Source organism: Hypanus sabinus, chromosome 19, assembly GCF_030144855.1.
Source record: "Hypanus sabinus isolate sHypSab1 chromosome 19, sHypSab1.hap1, whole genome shotgun sequence".
NCBI lineage: Eukaryota > Metazoa > Chordata > Chondrichthyes > Myliobatiformes > Dasyatidae > Hypanus > Hypanus sabinus.
Window position 1 is genome coordinate 23,930,699 of NC_082724.1, and position 17,340 is coordinate 23,948,038.

At 40.4% G+C, this 17,340-nt stretch overlaps 1 protein-coding gene across 3 annotated transcripts in view; it reads right to left on the minus strand.

The window, feature by feature from the left end:
• The window catches only part of LOC132377804 (dynein axonemal heavy chain 12-like), a 62,110-nt gene that overhangs the window by 44,195 nt on the left and 575 nt on the right, over positions 1-17,340 (minus strand). Inside the window, exons 1-3 of one of the 3 annotated variants that reach the window (XR_009506773.1) lie at positions 6,604-7,897; positions 5,840-6,036; positions 3,817-3,866 (exon numbers count right to left, since the gene is read on the minus strand). Coding sequence is in view for 2 of the 3 variants with exons in the window: in XM_059944186.1 (XP_059800169.1) it covers positions 3,817-3,866; positions 5,840-5,964 (175 nt within the window). In the remaining variant the exon portion in view is untranslated. Of the gene's footprint in view, positions 1-3,816; positions 3,867-5,839; positions 6,037-6,603; positions 7,898-17,340 lie in introns of those variants that run through there. The other 2 variants (XM_059944186.1, XM_059944185.1) reach the window with 2 other exon arrangements.

A 17,340-nucleotide genomic window follows, 5' to 3' on the forward strand; every position in this document is an offset into this window, starting at 1 on the left:
GTAATAAAGTTAGGTTGTAAATCGATGTTCCAAATTGAGGAAATGGTAACGAATATGTCCTTCCAATAGTTATGTAAAGTAGGACATGACCAAAACATGTGGGTCAGTGAAGCCACTTCTGAATGACATCTATCACATTGAGGGTTAATATGAGAATAAAATCGAGCAAGTTTATCTTTAGACATATAAGCTCTATGTACAATTTTAAATTGTATTAAAGCATGTTTAGCACATATAGAAGAAGAATTAACCATTTGTAAAATTTTTTCCCATTTATCTGTTGGTATATTGTATCGAAGTTCTTTTTCCCATTGTTGTTTAATTCTATCAGACATCTCTGGTTGTATCTTCATAATCATGTTGTAAATAAAAGCAACTAATCCCTTCTGACAAGGATTTAAGGTAAAAATCAAATCTGAGAAATCCGTTGAAGTTGAGTTGGGAAAAGATGGTAAAACTTTATGTAAAAAATTTCTGATTTGTAAATATCTGAAGAAATTAGATTTAGGTAATTTAAATTTATTGGAAATTTGGTCAAAAGATATCAAAGTACCTTCAAAAAAAAGGTCACGAAAACATTTTATACCTTTCCTTTTCCATATGCTAAAGGCTTGATCTGTCAAGGAAGGTTTAAAGAAAAAATTAAATAAAATAGGGCTATCAAGCACAAAGTTTTTCAAAGTAAAAAATTTCCGAAATTGAAACCAAATTCGTAATGTGTGTTTAATAACAGGATTAGATATCTGTTTATTAAATTTAACTAAATCAGCAGGAAGAGAAGAACCAAGAACAGAGAATAAAGAATATCCCTTTACTTCATTGCATTCCAAATTTACCCACTGCGGACACAATAATGAGTCCAAATCTAATTTCCAATACGTTAGGTTACGAATATTATTCGCCCAATAATAAAATCTAAAGTTAGGCAAAGCTAAACCACCATCTTTTTTAGATTTTTGTAATTGCCTTTTACTTAACCTAGGGTTTTTGTTTTGCCACACAAATGAGGAAATTTTTGAATCAATGTTGTCAAAAAAGGATTTAGGAATAAAAATTGGTAAGGCTTGAAATAAGTATAAAAATTTCGGTAAAATCATCATTTTAATAGCATTAATCCGACCAACTAATGATAAGAATAAGGGAGACCATCTTGTAGTAAGATGTTGTATTTGAAGAAGCATAGGTAAAAAATTCAGTCTAAATAGTAAAGCAATACTGACTAGCTGGTGAGTTTCATATACAATCACTCATTGTCTAACCAGAGCGATGTCCTTGGAGCACAGAAGGTTAAGGGGGGAGGGGGATGCAATGAAGATGCTAAAATCGATGAAGAATTTCAGTAGTGAAATAGGTAGAAGCTGCTTCCTCTGAAGGGAAGCCAAAAACTAAGTCATACACAGATCAGACAAATGGCAAAGAGATCAAAGGCAAAATGAGAGGAATTATTTTATATAGCCGGTCACTGTGATCCTCAGTGCAAGTTCTATAGGAATAAGGGAGCAGATGCCAGAGTAATTTTCAAAGGGGGATAGGTTACTTCATACAGAAAACTGTGAGGCTGAGAATTTAGTCTCATGGCTAATGATTAAGAGGGAAGGAAAATTTGCAGCACTGTAGGCAAAGAGCTGGGAAATGGAGATTAACTGGCTATTTGAGAGCCGGCAGAGGTTCTGTGCTTAAGGATCTTCTGTTATATAAAATAATAAATCCTCTCTGCTGTGATTCATTTTAAGCAATACCCTCTCCCTGACTGTAAAGCTTGTTGTTCATACGGTCACATACACCCGATCTAATTCGGTGGCCACTGTCATTCCACACAAAAATGGTTAGGGCTGGCCTTGCTTTGGTTTAAAGCTGTTTTATTTATTAAAAAGAAACATTAAGTCTTTGCAGAATGTCTCTCTGGTGATACTTCTTTATTTACAAGTTATGACACAAACCTAGCCACTTGACCAAGTTGACACATGCCAATCTGATCAAGTAGTCTTATTCACGAGTGCCCGTATCTCCTTTGTCTCCTTTTCTGATATCTGATTCAACAGTCTTGGTATTTCTGCCTTGTCATTCATACCAAGCGTGCATTGTTCACGTTACAGCTCTGTGCACAGAACCTCCTCCTGCTGTCTTTTTCAAAGACTATTTATTACCCATTATTCCAGATACCTACAACACTGGCTTCTCTCTAGCTTTTCTCCCCTATGTTTCTTAAATCCAAGGATTTCACTCATTCTCCATAATATACATTGTTGTTAAAAATCACCAACTGTTGCATTTTTCTTCACATCAGCATTTCCTCACAACAAGAGAGCATCCAAATGTGTCCATACTGTACATTCTCTACAACGTGAGTGTACTTCCCACATATCCAATATTTCACTTGTTCCTCTTAAGGTTTTACCAAGACTTATGATTCAAAGCACATTGATTATCAATGAATGTATAAATTATACACTTCTGGAGTTGTCTGCTCAAAGGCATGATTCCCTGTCTTTTCTATTTCAGATGCGGAGACAATTTTTAAATGAGATGCTAAACCCAAAGCACACGCTCCTGCCTTTTCTTCTCCATCCTGCAGCCTGAACTCTCCGCAGTCCGCCCACCACTTCTTTCTGTTCCTCTACACATCATAATCCACTTCCACTTAAATATATTGCAGGTGTATTTTTAAATTTTTTAACCAGCAGTTTGTTGCCAAACAAAACAAATCACATGAATAAGAGGAAACACTTATTGATGATCTTTCTGTATTCTGTAGTCCTATGATTCCCTCTGCCACTTTAAGGTCATTTTATTCATAGACTCTAACATTTAAGTCTATCTGCATGTTTTCTAGTATTATTTTCAAATTTTAATAGCCATATCTATTTCCACGCTATTGATATACAGAATGAATAGAGGTGACCCTGAGAATGACACAGCATATAATGACGATGATGATCTGAGATTAGAGTACTCTGAAAAACAGCTTGCAATAATTAATTTTCTCTAATGAATTTGCATATGGTACTTTGTCAAAGGCATTTCTAAATTACATATACATCGCATTCACTGTGGTTTACCCACGTATCGTACTTTCACAGATGTTGCATTAATTAGCATTTAATGTTTTTTGGAGGTCTTCAACATTAATCAAGAGGTGTTGTAATTTTTTGAATAATTTTTGTATTGTAGTGTGTCTCAAAGCATTTATCGAAGTGCTGGAATTTTGTTAACAGTCATAATCACTCTTGAAGCCTAAATAATAATTGCATAAAATAGTAAGCAAAGGTATTTATAAGTATTTTCAAACAAACTCAAAATCTTTATGACTGACTGTAAATTTATTGCTGTGAAGTACTCTCATTAACAAGCACAGCAGAAAGATGTACTTCATCCTGTGGATGTTAGTGCTTGAATGACAAGTGCTTCTGCAGCTGGTTCAATGGAAAATTAATGAAGATAAAACTTCATTAACATTTTCATCCATGATGAGCAAATCATCCAACACTTGGAGGGGAGGGGGGAGATCAGGAAAAAAACTTAGATTCATAAACAATATTTAATATGATATAGCCATTGGTTTATCCTTACATTTCCAAACCATGTTGAAAATTGGCAAATGGCCAGAAAGTATTTCCTGTTTGGATTTGCCACAGTCAAATAACTTCATAATCTGTACTAATGAAGCCATGGGAGAAAAGTGAATCTAATTCCAACGGTGAAACATACTTCATCAATTAAGTATTGATACAGGTATTTGTAGTTTTAGATGCAAGTTTTAGATTTAAGACTTAAAAGTCTTATTTAGTTTCAAATCATTTTGTTTTATTAACTCACCTGTCTTTATTGCTTCAACAATCTTCCTGTTCTCCTTGCTTTGTAAGTGCCTGCACATAGAAATGAGATTGTAATTGGACTGCACATTCACTGTTGTGATAAAGGTTACAATCAATTCATAAATGATATTGGATGGTTAAATTATTTATTTTTTACCTAGTTAGTTAAACAGTTGAAATTGCAACAATGGTTAAATTCCTTTGATCATTTTAAATGACTTTCAAAAAATACTCTTTTACACACATTCAGACACCAGCAAAAATTCAGAATTTAAACATCATCTGTCATTTACCAAAAAGGGTTTGCTGAAGCTAATTTCAAGCTGAAGCAAATCTGTTGCGATTGAGATGCTGAATAATTTAAAACTTTGCATGTTAATATGTAAAAGAACATGATGGGGTTCCTTCGAGGGGCAAAACAGTTTCAATTTGTTACTGGCCTCTGCATACCAGGATCAAGTTCAATTCTTGATCTGGGTTGACCTGGACTACTGTAAGGATGGTTATGGAATGATTACTCTCAGCTGAACCATTTATCTTAATTTTATTGCATTTGACCAATTGCAATACATGATTTCTGTGATTGCAAATGCCTAATGGAACCACTTAACCCTTACTTGTTCAGTTGGAAGAAACGCCTACTGCCTAAAGAATCTGGAACACGAGTACTTCAAGCTTTCAAGTCTTGGTTGTCACTTTCAGGGAACAAGGACTTGCATCTCTGCTCTCTGTTCTGCAACACACTCTCAGGTCCTGTCTTTACTGTGCACTGTCTGTACACTGCGTTAATAACATTGGGCAACAATCTTTTTTCAAGGTGTTGCTTCCTCAGTATTTATTTTTGGTTATGATAGATTGACTGAAGCTGAACACAAATATAATCTCAGACTACTTGTATCACAAAGGAATTTGGCGAAACAAGAAATTAACTTCTATTTAATTTAATGCGCTTAATTGCATAATGGTGCTGATGCTTTGCAATAGTTCAACTAAACTAAGAATGCTTTGTTGATGACTTTCATTTGTACTCAGTGTCTGAGGCTTCTTGCTTAAGTGCCCAACAATAATCAGCCAACATTGATAGATTCCAGTTGCCCTGGTACCATTTCTCCATGACTGCATTGTCCTGGTGAAACCTTTCACCATGTTCATCACTGACAGCACCAAGACTTGTAGGGAAGAAGTCTAAATGGGAATGCAGAAAATGTATCTTTAGTGACATGCTGCAATTCATGGTTTTGGAGACTTGAAGTATGTTGTCAACTAGCTGCATGTAGTTTAGAGCTCTGTAGTTGTCAAGAAAATGTTCATCAACATCCTTGAATGCCTTCCATGTGATTTTCTCCAGTCCCACTACAGGTTCTTCAAATTGCCTGTCACTGATACCCTGTTTGATTTGTGGACCAACCAAAAATACTTTCCTTGATCTTGGCATTAGTTATTCTGACATGAATTAATAAATTGAAATAACAAATATAGGTGATTTTTTTTTTAAATGGTGCGCAATAGAGAAATTTCACGGTGATTTTCATGATCAGCAGCCCAAAATCCATAAGATGCACCCAAAAGTATTCTGGAAGTAAAATTTTTGTTGTCCAGTGTAATTTGATTTACTGCCACCAAAGCTTGGGATGACTTATAGAGTATCAGCAAGAAATAGTTCGCTAGCAAACTAGTTTGTTACTGGGTCCAACAGAAATAAGATTTTGTGTGTTTATTTTGCTTCTGATGAAAATAATTTTTGCAAGAACGTAGAGATATACTGATCTAATGAACCAGAGTAAATTCTAAAGAAAACAACACAATTAGTCTTGACATAAAGAAATGGCAAGATATTACCATAAGGTATTACACACAATGTGCTGGAGGAGCTCAGCTTCTTGGTCTTGGCCTGAAAAATTGGCTGTTTATTCCCATCCATAGATACTGCCTGACCTGCTGAGCTCCTCCAGCACATTGTGTGCATTGCTCTAGATTTCCAGCATCTACAGTACCTCTTGTGCCTATATATTACTGTAAGGTACCTGAGACCATCCTCTTGAGAGGCTGCAGATGAATCCTGTGCACAAACCCCAGAAAGACTTTGCTCTATTGCACACTGTAATATTACTTCATCTTCCCACCCTTCATCTGTCGTGGCCACATTCATGATGGATTGCAGGCGAGACTCGAATATCAAAAGGTCTCCCCTTTGGTCCAGTGGAACAACAGTGAAGCAGTCCTAGGTATGCATTAAAATAAAGAATAACAGAGTCACTCACATTTTCCACCCCTTAGCTTTTTATACTTCCTCTTCTCAATTACTATGTACAATGCTCTTCAACTGATCTCCCAATGATGCATGCAGCATTTGATCGATAATATTCCTGATAACAATCAGACACAGATAATTATGAGTTGATTGAGAATTTTATTTTTGTAGTTCTCTTCTGGTGTTCTTATTTCTGCTGACTGTAGGGGAGAGCTGACATGGTAGTATGTTATACATGGAAATGTCTGATTTTGGGCTGCTATTTAACCTCGATGATTCTGATCTGTTATCTCTTGCTGGGAAATTATGTTTGCTGAGATAATGAGTTTTTTGGTGATACAGGGAAGAACAGCGGCAAGGACTATGTGTGGACATTGAATTAGGCTAAAGTGTTTTCCCTGTGATCTCTGGCACCAATTTACCATGGTAGTTGACGGCTCACCTGCAATTTCTCCTCCACCTGGTACAACTTTCATTACCATATAATGGTATGGGCTGGTTGTTCGGTGTGTAACAGATGATTGCAAACTCACTTACAATGATCAGCTTCTGCAGGACTGCCCTGGCGGTGGAAGTGCTCCTCGAGCTTGCTGGTTGCCTGATTGCAATTCTTTTTTTGTGGTAGAACGGCCTTGTCCCAATGGCTGTGTCCTTGTTACTTACAGGGATTGTAACTTACTGCTACAGAATAAACAGATAGTCAGAACAGAGTCAAAAATAAAGGACCAGTGTACAGTGAATAAGTGACAACTGCAGTCAGGAGACACGTTGCTAGTTGTGAGTGAGTGTGACCTCATTCAACTGGTCACAGAGAGCATCAGCTAATGGTGGGTACAGTGTTTTGTTCCCAGTTTGCTGCAGATCTTTACCATATACACCCCTCATACAATCTCTTCTCCCTCCTGCCGTCTGGGAAAAGGCTCCGAAGCATTCGGGCTCATATGACCAGATGATATAACAGTTTCTTCCCCCAAGCTATCAGACTCCTCAATACCCGAAGCCTGGACTGACACCTTGCCCTACTGTTTATTGTTTATTGTAATACCGGTACTGTTTTTGTGCACTTTATGCAGTCCAGTGTAGGTCTGTAGTCTAGCGTAGCTTTCTCTGTGTTTTTTTTTATTACGTAGTTCAGTCTAGTTTTTGTACTGTGTCATGTGAACCATGGTCCTGAAAAACGTCTCATTTTTACTATGCACTGTACCAGCAGTTATGGTCGAAATGACAATAAAAGTTGACTTGACTTGACTTGATGTGGGTGATAATCAAGGGTTTCACACCTTGCTTTTCAACCTGTCTATGGAAAATGGGCTGGTGGTGACCTTGCTGCTTTGGAGTGACTTCTAACCTTTTTCTTGTGGTAACTTGAAAGGATTTTGTGGTTTAGAAGTTAAAGTGACCTTGACAGCCACGGACAAATTTCAGTAGCATTCAAGGCCAAAGTATTGAAAAGGCATTGCACAGTTTCTTTGTTAAACATGGGCTGAGGTTGTGGGAAGCAAATGGGGTAAATGAGGGGGTTTGGTGGTTCCCAGTCAAGCCTTGTGACTGATTATTGAGCTGGGTAATCTTCTATGAAGAGAGAGGGTTTTAGACATTAGGTAAATGGCTGCAACTATTGTGGGACAGAGTTCAAAGGTCAGGACTTCCATTTTGGTTCAACGTGACTATAGTTGTCCTTGAAGACAGCCTCTTCTGCTCCCTGAATATCCATTGTAAAGTGGCCTTCCTTGCAATATCCACACCCCCTTCCTTCTGCTGCCCACCCACCCTTCTCCTCCAGCCTCAGAGGCAGCCTCCAAAGACAGCAGCTAAAAATTAGCCAAAAATACCATTATCTCAGCAAACATAACTTCCCAGCATCAGATAACAGATTAGAACCATCCAGGAGCAGCCCAAAATTAGAGATCTTCACGTAACTTGCAAGTACATGTCAGCTCTCCCCCTGCTTGGTAGCACCATGAATTTGTTGGCCAAGTTTTTACATGTGATGACTCAGGTGCTGGAAGCTATCAATAACTCAAAATGATTGCATAAGCAGCAGAATTGAATGACATCAGCCCTTTTAAATATGCTGCTTTGTGAACTGCAAATCTACAAACCAGCCCAGCCTATTTTGTCTGACAACATCATTAGGGATTCCAATAAACACTTTGTTTCACCTCTGCCATTTTTGCCATAAAGTGTCCACTAGATAATGGCACAAGCAAATTTCTCGACTGATCAGTTGTCTCCAGAATAAATGCTTTTAAAAAAATGACATCTTGTCCCTTTGATTTGATAACACTATTTCACTGCAAGTATATATTGCTGAGAAAACAAAATTTTGATCTGTCTTTATTTGCCGTGTGCTAATAAAGCAACTTTCCAGCTGGTGGCGAAGTGGCATCAGCATTGGACTTCGGAGCGAATGCTCCTGAGTTCGAATCCAGCCTGCTCCCTTGCACGCTCCCCACCCGTGCTGGGTTGAGCGTCGAGCTAGCAACTCTGCCTCGTAAAAAGAAGAAAGCCTGCTTAAAAAACGCTGTCATGACGGCGTCCCGATGACTCCACTCAGAGTCAAGGGCTTTCTTCTTCAATAAAGCAGTTAAAGTCAACCATTATGACTTTTTTGGAGTCACACATGGCCCAGATGGCAAATTTCCTTCCCTATAGAGGTTTTTTTTTTGTTTGTTGTTCCTTTCTGTGCCACATGGCAGCAATCTTGCCATTACTTTAGCATTCACAAAATGCTGGTGGAACGCAGCAGGCCAGGCAGCATCTATAGGAAGAAGTACTGTCGATATTTCGGGCTGAGACCCTGACATCCTGATGAAGGGTCTCGGCCTGAAATGTCGACAGTGCTTCTCCCTAAAGATGCTGCCTGGCCTGCTGTGTTCCACCAGCATTTTGTGTGCGTTGTTTGGATTTCCAGCATCTGCAGATTTCCTCACGATTTCTTTAGCATTTATCAGTTAATCAAAGTCCAATCCAGATGCCATTACACTACCTGAGGCCTATAGAGGTTATTAGTGAACCCCAAATAAATATTAATGATAACACAGACGTTTATGTTTACTTTTTCTGACACAAGATTTATCTAAACATGATGATTTAAAGACCCCAGCTGCCACAGTGGGTTTAAATTCATGCCTCTGGATGATCAATGGCCCAGAATTCTGCTGCTGGACCATGAATCATTGCACTATCAAGATGAAAGACCGAAACACTTCAGAAAATCAACTGCAGTAGCACCAGAACTAAGAGGCAATTTAAAAACCTGCAAGGCAAACTCTTGATAAATAAGTACATTTCACATCTGAGTGGATTTAATTGATTCATTTATATTCAATAAATGTAGTAAACAACATAACTGACCAGTATAGCACAGGAATAGGCCTTGGGCCCACGATATCTGCGCCAAACATGACGCCAAACTAAACTAAATCTCTCCTGCCTGCACATGATCTATATTCTTCCATTCCCTGCATATAAATGTCTATCTAAAGGGCTCTGAGCATTCTCTGTGTAAAAAACACTGCCCCACACGGAACCTTGTCATCTTAAATGCATGTCCTCTAATATTTGACATTTCTACCTTAAGAGAAAGATTCTGACTGTCTACCCTATCAAGGCCTCTCATAATTTTATAAGCTTCTATCGGATAAGGTACCACGTATTGCTGACCACTGAGAAAAAACACGACCATGGGTTTTAGGGATTCTCAAAACGAAGCTTCTGGCCATTTCTACTCACCCTCTGTTCTTCACTCAAAGCACAAACAGGAACATGTTGACTGTTGTTCCCACTCACTGTTAGAGATACTGACTCTACCAGATGCTAAAAATAACAACACTGACCTTTGCCATTTACTTTCTGCTCTTTCAGTATTCACAGACAAGGGAAGTGATCCAAGTCGTAAGTCCCAAAGAGAGAGCTGGACAGGGAACAAAGCAAAACACTGCAGATGCTGAAAACCTGACACAAACACAGAAGCTGCTCGAAATAGCTGATCTGGCTGGGAAAAGGCACCCTTGTGGAAAGAAAAACAGAGTTAACATTTCTGACGATCTGTAATCAAAGTGGGAATTTAAGGGCTTATATAAACACATGAAAGTTCTGGACTGCTGAGAACAATGTCTAGGCCCAGAAAGGGTGGAGGTCAGGAGGGACTAAATGTTCAAACAGTAGTGCAGCCGGCTGGAAGAGACTTGTAAAGGAGATGGGAGACGAGAATGAGTGTGCATGGGAGCCAAGGAAAGGGTGCTGCAAATCAGAAAAGATGATGAATTTTGAAATTTCAGCAAAAAACTTTGAACTCCATACAAGGGGAAAGAATTGATAATTTGACATTTTTGAATTCAGAGTTGAACCCAAAACCTTGTAAGTTGCCTCCTCAGAAGGTGAACTGTTGCTCCTCAGATTTACTCTAGGATCTGTGGGAGACAGAGGTCAAAAAATGAGTGGATTGACAGACAACTGGATTCAGGGTTAACCTTGCAGACAGAACTTGGTTTTCAATCACTCTTCAGGATTTGGCATTGTTGACGAGGCCACCAGTTAAACATTAGGAGTCACCCAAATTGTGTATCCCTACTGTAGAGGAGATCCTACAGGACAGGGGAAGCACAGGACTGCGTTGAATCGGTGGACTGGACTGTATTCAGGGATTCATCTTTGAATCTGGATGAGTAAGCTGCAGTTGTTACCAACTTTGTTAAAACATGTGTGGATGAGTGTGTGCCCACAAAGACTTACTATTCATTCCCAAACCAAAAGCCGTGGATGAACCAGGAGGCATGCCACATGCTGAAGGCTAGATCTGTGGCATTCAAGTCTGGCAACCCAGGCCGGTATCAGAAAACCAGGTATGATTTGGGAGGGCCATCTGAAGGGCAAAGAGACAATTTTGAATGAGCTTGGAGACAATATCAGATGCATGGCAACTCTGGCAGGATCTGCAAGGCGTTACTTCCTACAAAGCGAAACCCAATAGTGTGAATAGCAGTGATGCTTCACTACCAGATGAACTCAACACCTTCTATGAACACTTTGAAAGGGAGAACACAACTACAGCTGTGAAGATTCATTCTGCACCTGATGACCCTGTGATCTCCATCTCAGAGGCTGGTGTTAGACTGTCTATAAAGAGTGAACCCTCGCAAGGCAGAAGGTCCCAATAGAGTACTTGGTATGGTTCTGAAAACCTGTGTCAATCAACTAGCAGGAGTATTTATGGACATTTTGTACCTCTCACTGCTATGGGCTGAAGTTCCCACTTGCTTCAAAAAGGCAACAATTATACCAGTGCTAAGAAGAATAATGTGGGTTGTCTTAAGGACTATTGCCTGGTTGCACTCACATCAACAGTGATGAAATGCTTTGAGAGGCTGGTTATGACTAGACTGAACTCCTGCCTCAGCAAGGGCCTGGACTCATTGCAATTTGCCTATCGCCACAATAGGTCAACAGCAGACGCAATCTCGATGGCTCTCCATGTGACTTTAGACCAGCTAGACAACACAAACACCTACATCAGGATGCTGTTCATCGACTATAGCTCAGCATTTAATACCATCATTCCCACAATCCTGATTGAGAAGTTGTAGAACCTGGGCCTCTGTACCTCCCTCTTCAATTGGATCCTCGACTTCCTAACCTAAAGACTACAATGTGCAAATTGGTGATAGCATATCCTCCTCACTGACGATCAACACTGGCATACCTCAGGGGTGTGTGCTTAGCCCACTGCTCTATTCTCCATATACACTTGACTGTGTAGCTAAGCATAGCTCAAATACCATCTATAAATTTGCTGATGATACAACCATTGTTGGTAGAATCTCAGGTTCTCAAGAGGGCATACAGCAGTGAGATATGCCAACTAGTGGAATGGTGCCACTGCAACAATCTGGCACCAAGACGAAAGAGTTGATTGTGAACTTCAGGAAGGGTAAGATGAAGGAATACATACCAACGCTCACAGAGGGATCAGAAGTGGAGAGAATGAGCAGCTTCAAGTTCCTGAGTGTCAAGATCTCTGAGGATCTAACCCGGTTCCAACATATTGACATAGTCATAAAGAAGGCAAGACAGCAGCTATACTTTATTAGGAGTTTGAAAAGATTTGGTATGTCAACAAATACACTCCATTACTTTTATAATCGTACTGTGCAGAGTTTTCTGACAGGCTGCATCACTGTCTGGTATGGAGGAGCTACTGCACAGGACTGAAATAAGCTGCAGAAGGTTGTAAATCTAGTTAACTCCATCTTGAGCACTAGCCTACAAAGTACCCAGGACATCTTTAGGGAGCAGTCTCAGAAAGGCAGCATCCATTATTAAGGACCTCCAGCACCAAGGCCATGCCCTTTTCTCACTGTTACCATCAAGTAGGAGGTATAGGAGCCTGAAGGCACACACTCAGCGATTCAGGGACAGCTCCTTCCCCTCTTCCATCCGATTCCGAAATGGACGTTGAAGCTTTGAACACTATCTCACTCTTTTAAAATATACAGTATTTCTGTTCAGGCACGTTTTTGAAATCTGTTCAATATACAATTGATTTACTTGTTTATTTATTACTTTTATGTTTTATTTTATTTATTACTACTATTTTTTCACTCTGCTAGATTATGTATTGCATTGAACTGCTAAGTTAACAAATTTCACGTCACATGCCGGTGATAATAACCCTGATTCTGATCACATTACGAACATTAGTTGCAGTTCACTCAAATGGAGGGAGAGTTTGGAACCCTGGATAGGTGCATTGACAGTGAACTTGCTAGAAAGGTTGGTGTATTACATGCCAAATTCTACTTGCAACTGTCTGCCTATTCTTACCTCCCTCTGGAACATGGCTCCACCACAGAACATCAGATCATTGACTTCCAGGCCACAGACAGGATTTTTGTTGGACCCATTACTTCATCATAATCATAATCACCATTGTGCGTCATGTCTTATGGCATGGGTGATCAAGGTCTATCCATGAGCATGATTGTTCTTGACAAACTTTTCTACAAAAGTGGTTTGCCATTGCCTGGGCAGTGGCACACCTATTACTTCAACCTTACCTTATCCACTTCTTCCTTTCACGACTCACTCAGAATCAAGTTTAATATCATTGGCATATATCATGGAATTTGTTATTATGTGGCAGAAGTACACTGCAATATATAATAACAAATATAAATTACAGTTAAGTATATATAAAGGGAGAGGCGAAGAAGCTATTCCTAGAGAGGTAGTAATGAGGGACAAGGAAATAGTGGATGAACTGAATAAGTATTTTGCATCAGTCTTCACTGTAGAAGATACTATCAGTACGTTGGAAGGTCGCGAGTGTCAGGGGGCAGAAGGGAGTGCAGTTGTCATTAGTAGGGAGAAGCTGCTTGGAAAACTGGGAGGTCTGAAGGTAGTTAAGTCTCCTGGACCATCAGCCCCAATCTTCAGCCTTCTCCCCATAATCTCTTCAAGCCCTGATTGATCAAGAACCTATCGACCTCTGTTTTAAGTATACTCAATCATTTGGCCTCCACAGCTTCCTGTGACAACAGATTCCACAGATTCACCATTCCTCCTCACCTCCATTCTAAATGGACATCCCTCTATTCTGAGGCTGTCTCCTCTGGTCTTAGACTCCCCCACCACGGGAAACATCCTCTCCACATCCACTCTGCTGAGGCCTTACAACATTCAAAAGGTTTCAATGAGACAGCCACTCCGCCCCGCTTGTCATTTCTTCAAAGAACTCCAACAAATTTGTCAGACAAGGTTTTCCCTTGAGGAAACCATGCTGACTTTGGCCTATTTTATCATGTGCCTCCAAATACCCTGAAACAACATCATTAACATTTGACTCTATCATCTTCTCAACTACTGAGATCAGACTAACTGGCCTATTAATTTCCATTCTTCTGCCTCTCACCCTCCTTGAAGATTGGAGTGACATTTGTAATTTTCCAGTCTTCTGGAACAATTCCAGAATCTAGTGATTCTTGAAAGATCTTTACTAATGCCTTCACAATCTCTTCAGCCATCTCTTTTAGGACCTGGGGCAGACACCATTCCTGGTCCAGGTGAGTTAGCTACCTTCAGACCTTTCAGTTTCCCAAGATATGGCAACTTCGCTTACTTCTGCCTTCTGACACTTTTGAGCTTCCAAATTGCTCGCAGAAACAGCAGCCATTGCTGCTCTGCCGTCATTCCTGCTAGTGTTCCCCTCCAATAAATTTTGGCCAATGCCTCTCTCATGCATCTGTAATTTTCTTTACTCCACTGAAACATCTGGGTTTAGCTTCTCTCTTTCAAATTGCAGGGATAATTCTATCCTATTATGATCACTGGCCCCTAAGGGCTCCCTTACGTAAAACTCTCTAATTAATTCCAGTTCATTGCATAACACCCAATTCAGAATAGTTAATCCCCTAGTGGGCTCAACAACAAGCTACTCCAGAGAGCCATCTTGTATGCACTCTACAAATTCCCCCTCTTGGGATCCAGCACCAGCCTATTTTCCTGCATATTGAAATCCCCCATCACTATTGTAACGTTGTCCTTTTGACATTCTATCTCCCATTGTTATTTGTAGATCACATCTTTGGAGGTCTATATATAACTTCCATCAGGGTCTTTTTACCCTTGCAGTTTCTTAGAGTAATAGAAACATAGGTGCAGGAGTAGGCCATTCGGCCCTTTGAGCCTGCACCGCCATTCAGTATGATCATGGCTGATCATCCAACTCAGAACCCTGTACCTGCTTTCTCTCCATACCCCCTGATCCCTTTAGCCACAAGGGCCATATCTAACTTCCTCTTAAATATAGCCAATGAACCAGCCTCAACTGTTTCCTGTGGCAGAGAATTCCTCAGGCATAGCTTGGGGCCATACGGGTGCCCCTGGTTACCCCCCAGGTTTGCAGAAGGTGAAAGGAGCTTAAGGAAAACTTAAAGGAGAACCGCCTCCTGCACCAGCTTCTCAGCCATGCATATCTACCTATTCTCACCCTCACTGGCACGTGGCACAGGCATCAATACTGAGATTATTACCCTGGAGGTCCTGCTTTTCAGCTTTCTACCTACCTTCATAAATTCCCTCTTCAGAACCTCATCAGCTTCCCTATACATATGTCATCGGTGCTAATATGTACCAAGTCTTCTGGCTGTTCACCCTCCCTCTGTAGAATACCGAGGACTTGATTGAGGCATCCCTGACCCTGGCATCTGGGAGGCAACACATCATCCGGGTCTCTCTACTGTGTCCACAGAATCTCATCTCCATTTCTCTAACTATAGAATGTCCTATCACAACTGCAGTTCTCTTCACCTGAACCACAGCACCAGACTCAATACCTGAGACCCAGTCACTGTGTTTGCCTTTCAATGGTATCCAAAGTAGTATTATTGAGAGGAACGGCCACAGGGGTCCCCTGCACTGCCTGCCCATTTCCCTTCCTTTTGCTGATAGTTACCCAGTTACCTGCCTCCTGCAACTTAGGGGTGACTACTTCCCTGCAGCTCCTGTCACTTTCTCTGTCTCCAGTGTGAGTTGAAGGTCATCGAGCTGTAGCTCCGGTTCTTTAACACGTTCTCTGAGGAGCTGCAGCTCGGTGCGCCTGGTGCACACGTGGCTATCCGGGAGACTAAAGGTCTCCCAGACTTTCCACATCTCACACAGGGAACAAATTACGGCCCCGGAACCATTCTCACTGTTCCACTTTGCCCTAACGGTCGAGGCATGGAGAATAAAGAAGAAGAAGAAACTTTACCAGGTACTTAACTAGCCCAAGCCCAATGAGTCCAAGCCACTCCAACTCTGGCCCACTCCGACAATTGCTGCTCCAGTTTCCCCTACCTAATTGTTATTTCCCCTTTCTAATAAATCGCATTCGTTGACTGGGCGCAGTCCAACTCCAAAAACTGTTGCGAAGCGCTGCCTATTTTAATCTTCAGCCATGGACCTAAATGAAATTGCTGCTCCTGCTCACCGATTTAATTCAATAAGGCATGTGTGCAAACCATGTGAGCTTAGATATACATCAGGATTTCTTCATTGATTGGTTCGCTATTCTTTTTATCTTATAACTTTGACATAAACTGCTGTCTTGTGTTCATTTTGTGAAAAAATGCACTGAGTTTTCAAAACACAGTATGGAGTTGGTAAGTTTCTGGAATACTGCATAAGAAGGTGGATATGTAGCTAATAGACTAGATATTTTATCCTGAAATTAGACTGAACGTTCTTTAAAATCTGATTTCTTCTACTGTCAGGTAATTACAGAAGATGGCTGCTGCTGCTGAGGCTCTCTGTGTCAATTGCCTGGTAGCCTGGTAGACACAGAGAACTTCACTTTTGAAATTTATTGTCACAGCAGTTTCTCTCCTGCTCAGCACTCCACCAAAACACCTCCCCATCCTCATCTACCCACTGCTGAAGAGCACAGCAGCCGTTCCCACCAAAGGAATCAATCAGTTCAATGTTATCAACTCCTACAATCACTGGTGAGACCCACGTGACAAAGCCAGACCGAGAGTCTGGGGGGGGGGGGGGGTCAGCATTTATGTCAGTTGGAAATGGCGCTTTATTTGCACGAGACATATCAACAAAGGGTGTTTTGGTTTTTGTAGAGATAGGCCATTATCACCAATGGACAAGTGAGAAGCACAAGGAGGGAGACTGAGTATTCAAGCTTGAAGAGAGAAAGGATCAGTGAATTTTTTGGAAGTAAATCATTATACCATGATTCATCTTAACCTGTAAAACTTTGAGAAACGTCCCAAACCAGAGCTGCCAAACTTAGGATAGTGACCTGAAGGCTTGTGTTACAGCATGACTGAAAAGGAATAACCTTAAGAGCCAATTCACATGAAAGATAATTAAATAATTATTGAGCTGAAACCGTACTTCACTTTCTTCCTCCACAGATGCTGCCTAACGTGTATTTTCTGTTTTTATTGCAAATTACTAAAAATCACAACTTTTTCTTTGTTTTTCAACTTTTATCTTATACCTTTCACATAAGTTGCTGTCTTGTGTTCGCCTTGTTGATAATGTGCTGCAAGTTTTCAATACATGGAGTTGGTAAGTTGATGAACAGACTGACCTTACTGCATAAAAGGGGTGGATACTTAGCTAGGTATTTTAGATATTTAGTAAGATGTATTTGTCTATTCACACCATCTTATTTCAGAATGTGCCAGTATCAGATGTTTTACATATGGTACAGAAACTGGGCTGTGTCGTTGAGCTCATCATCCACATTTATCACCTCAGTTCTTCCATGCTCACTTC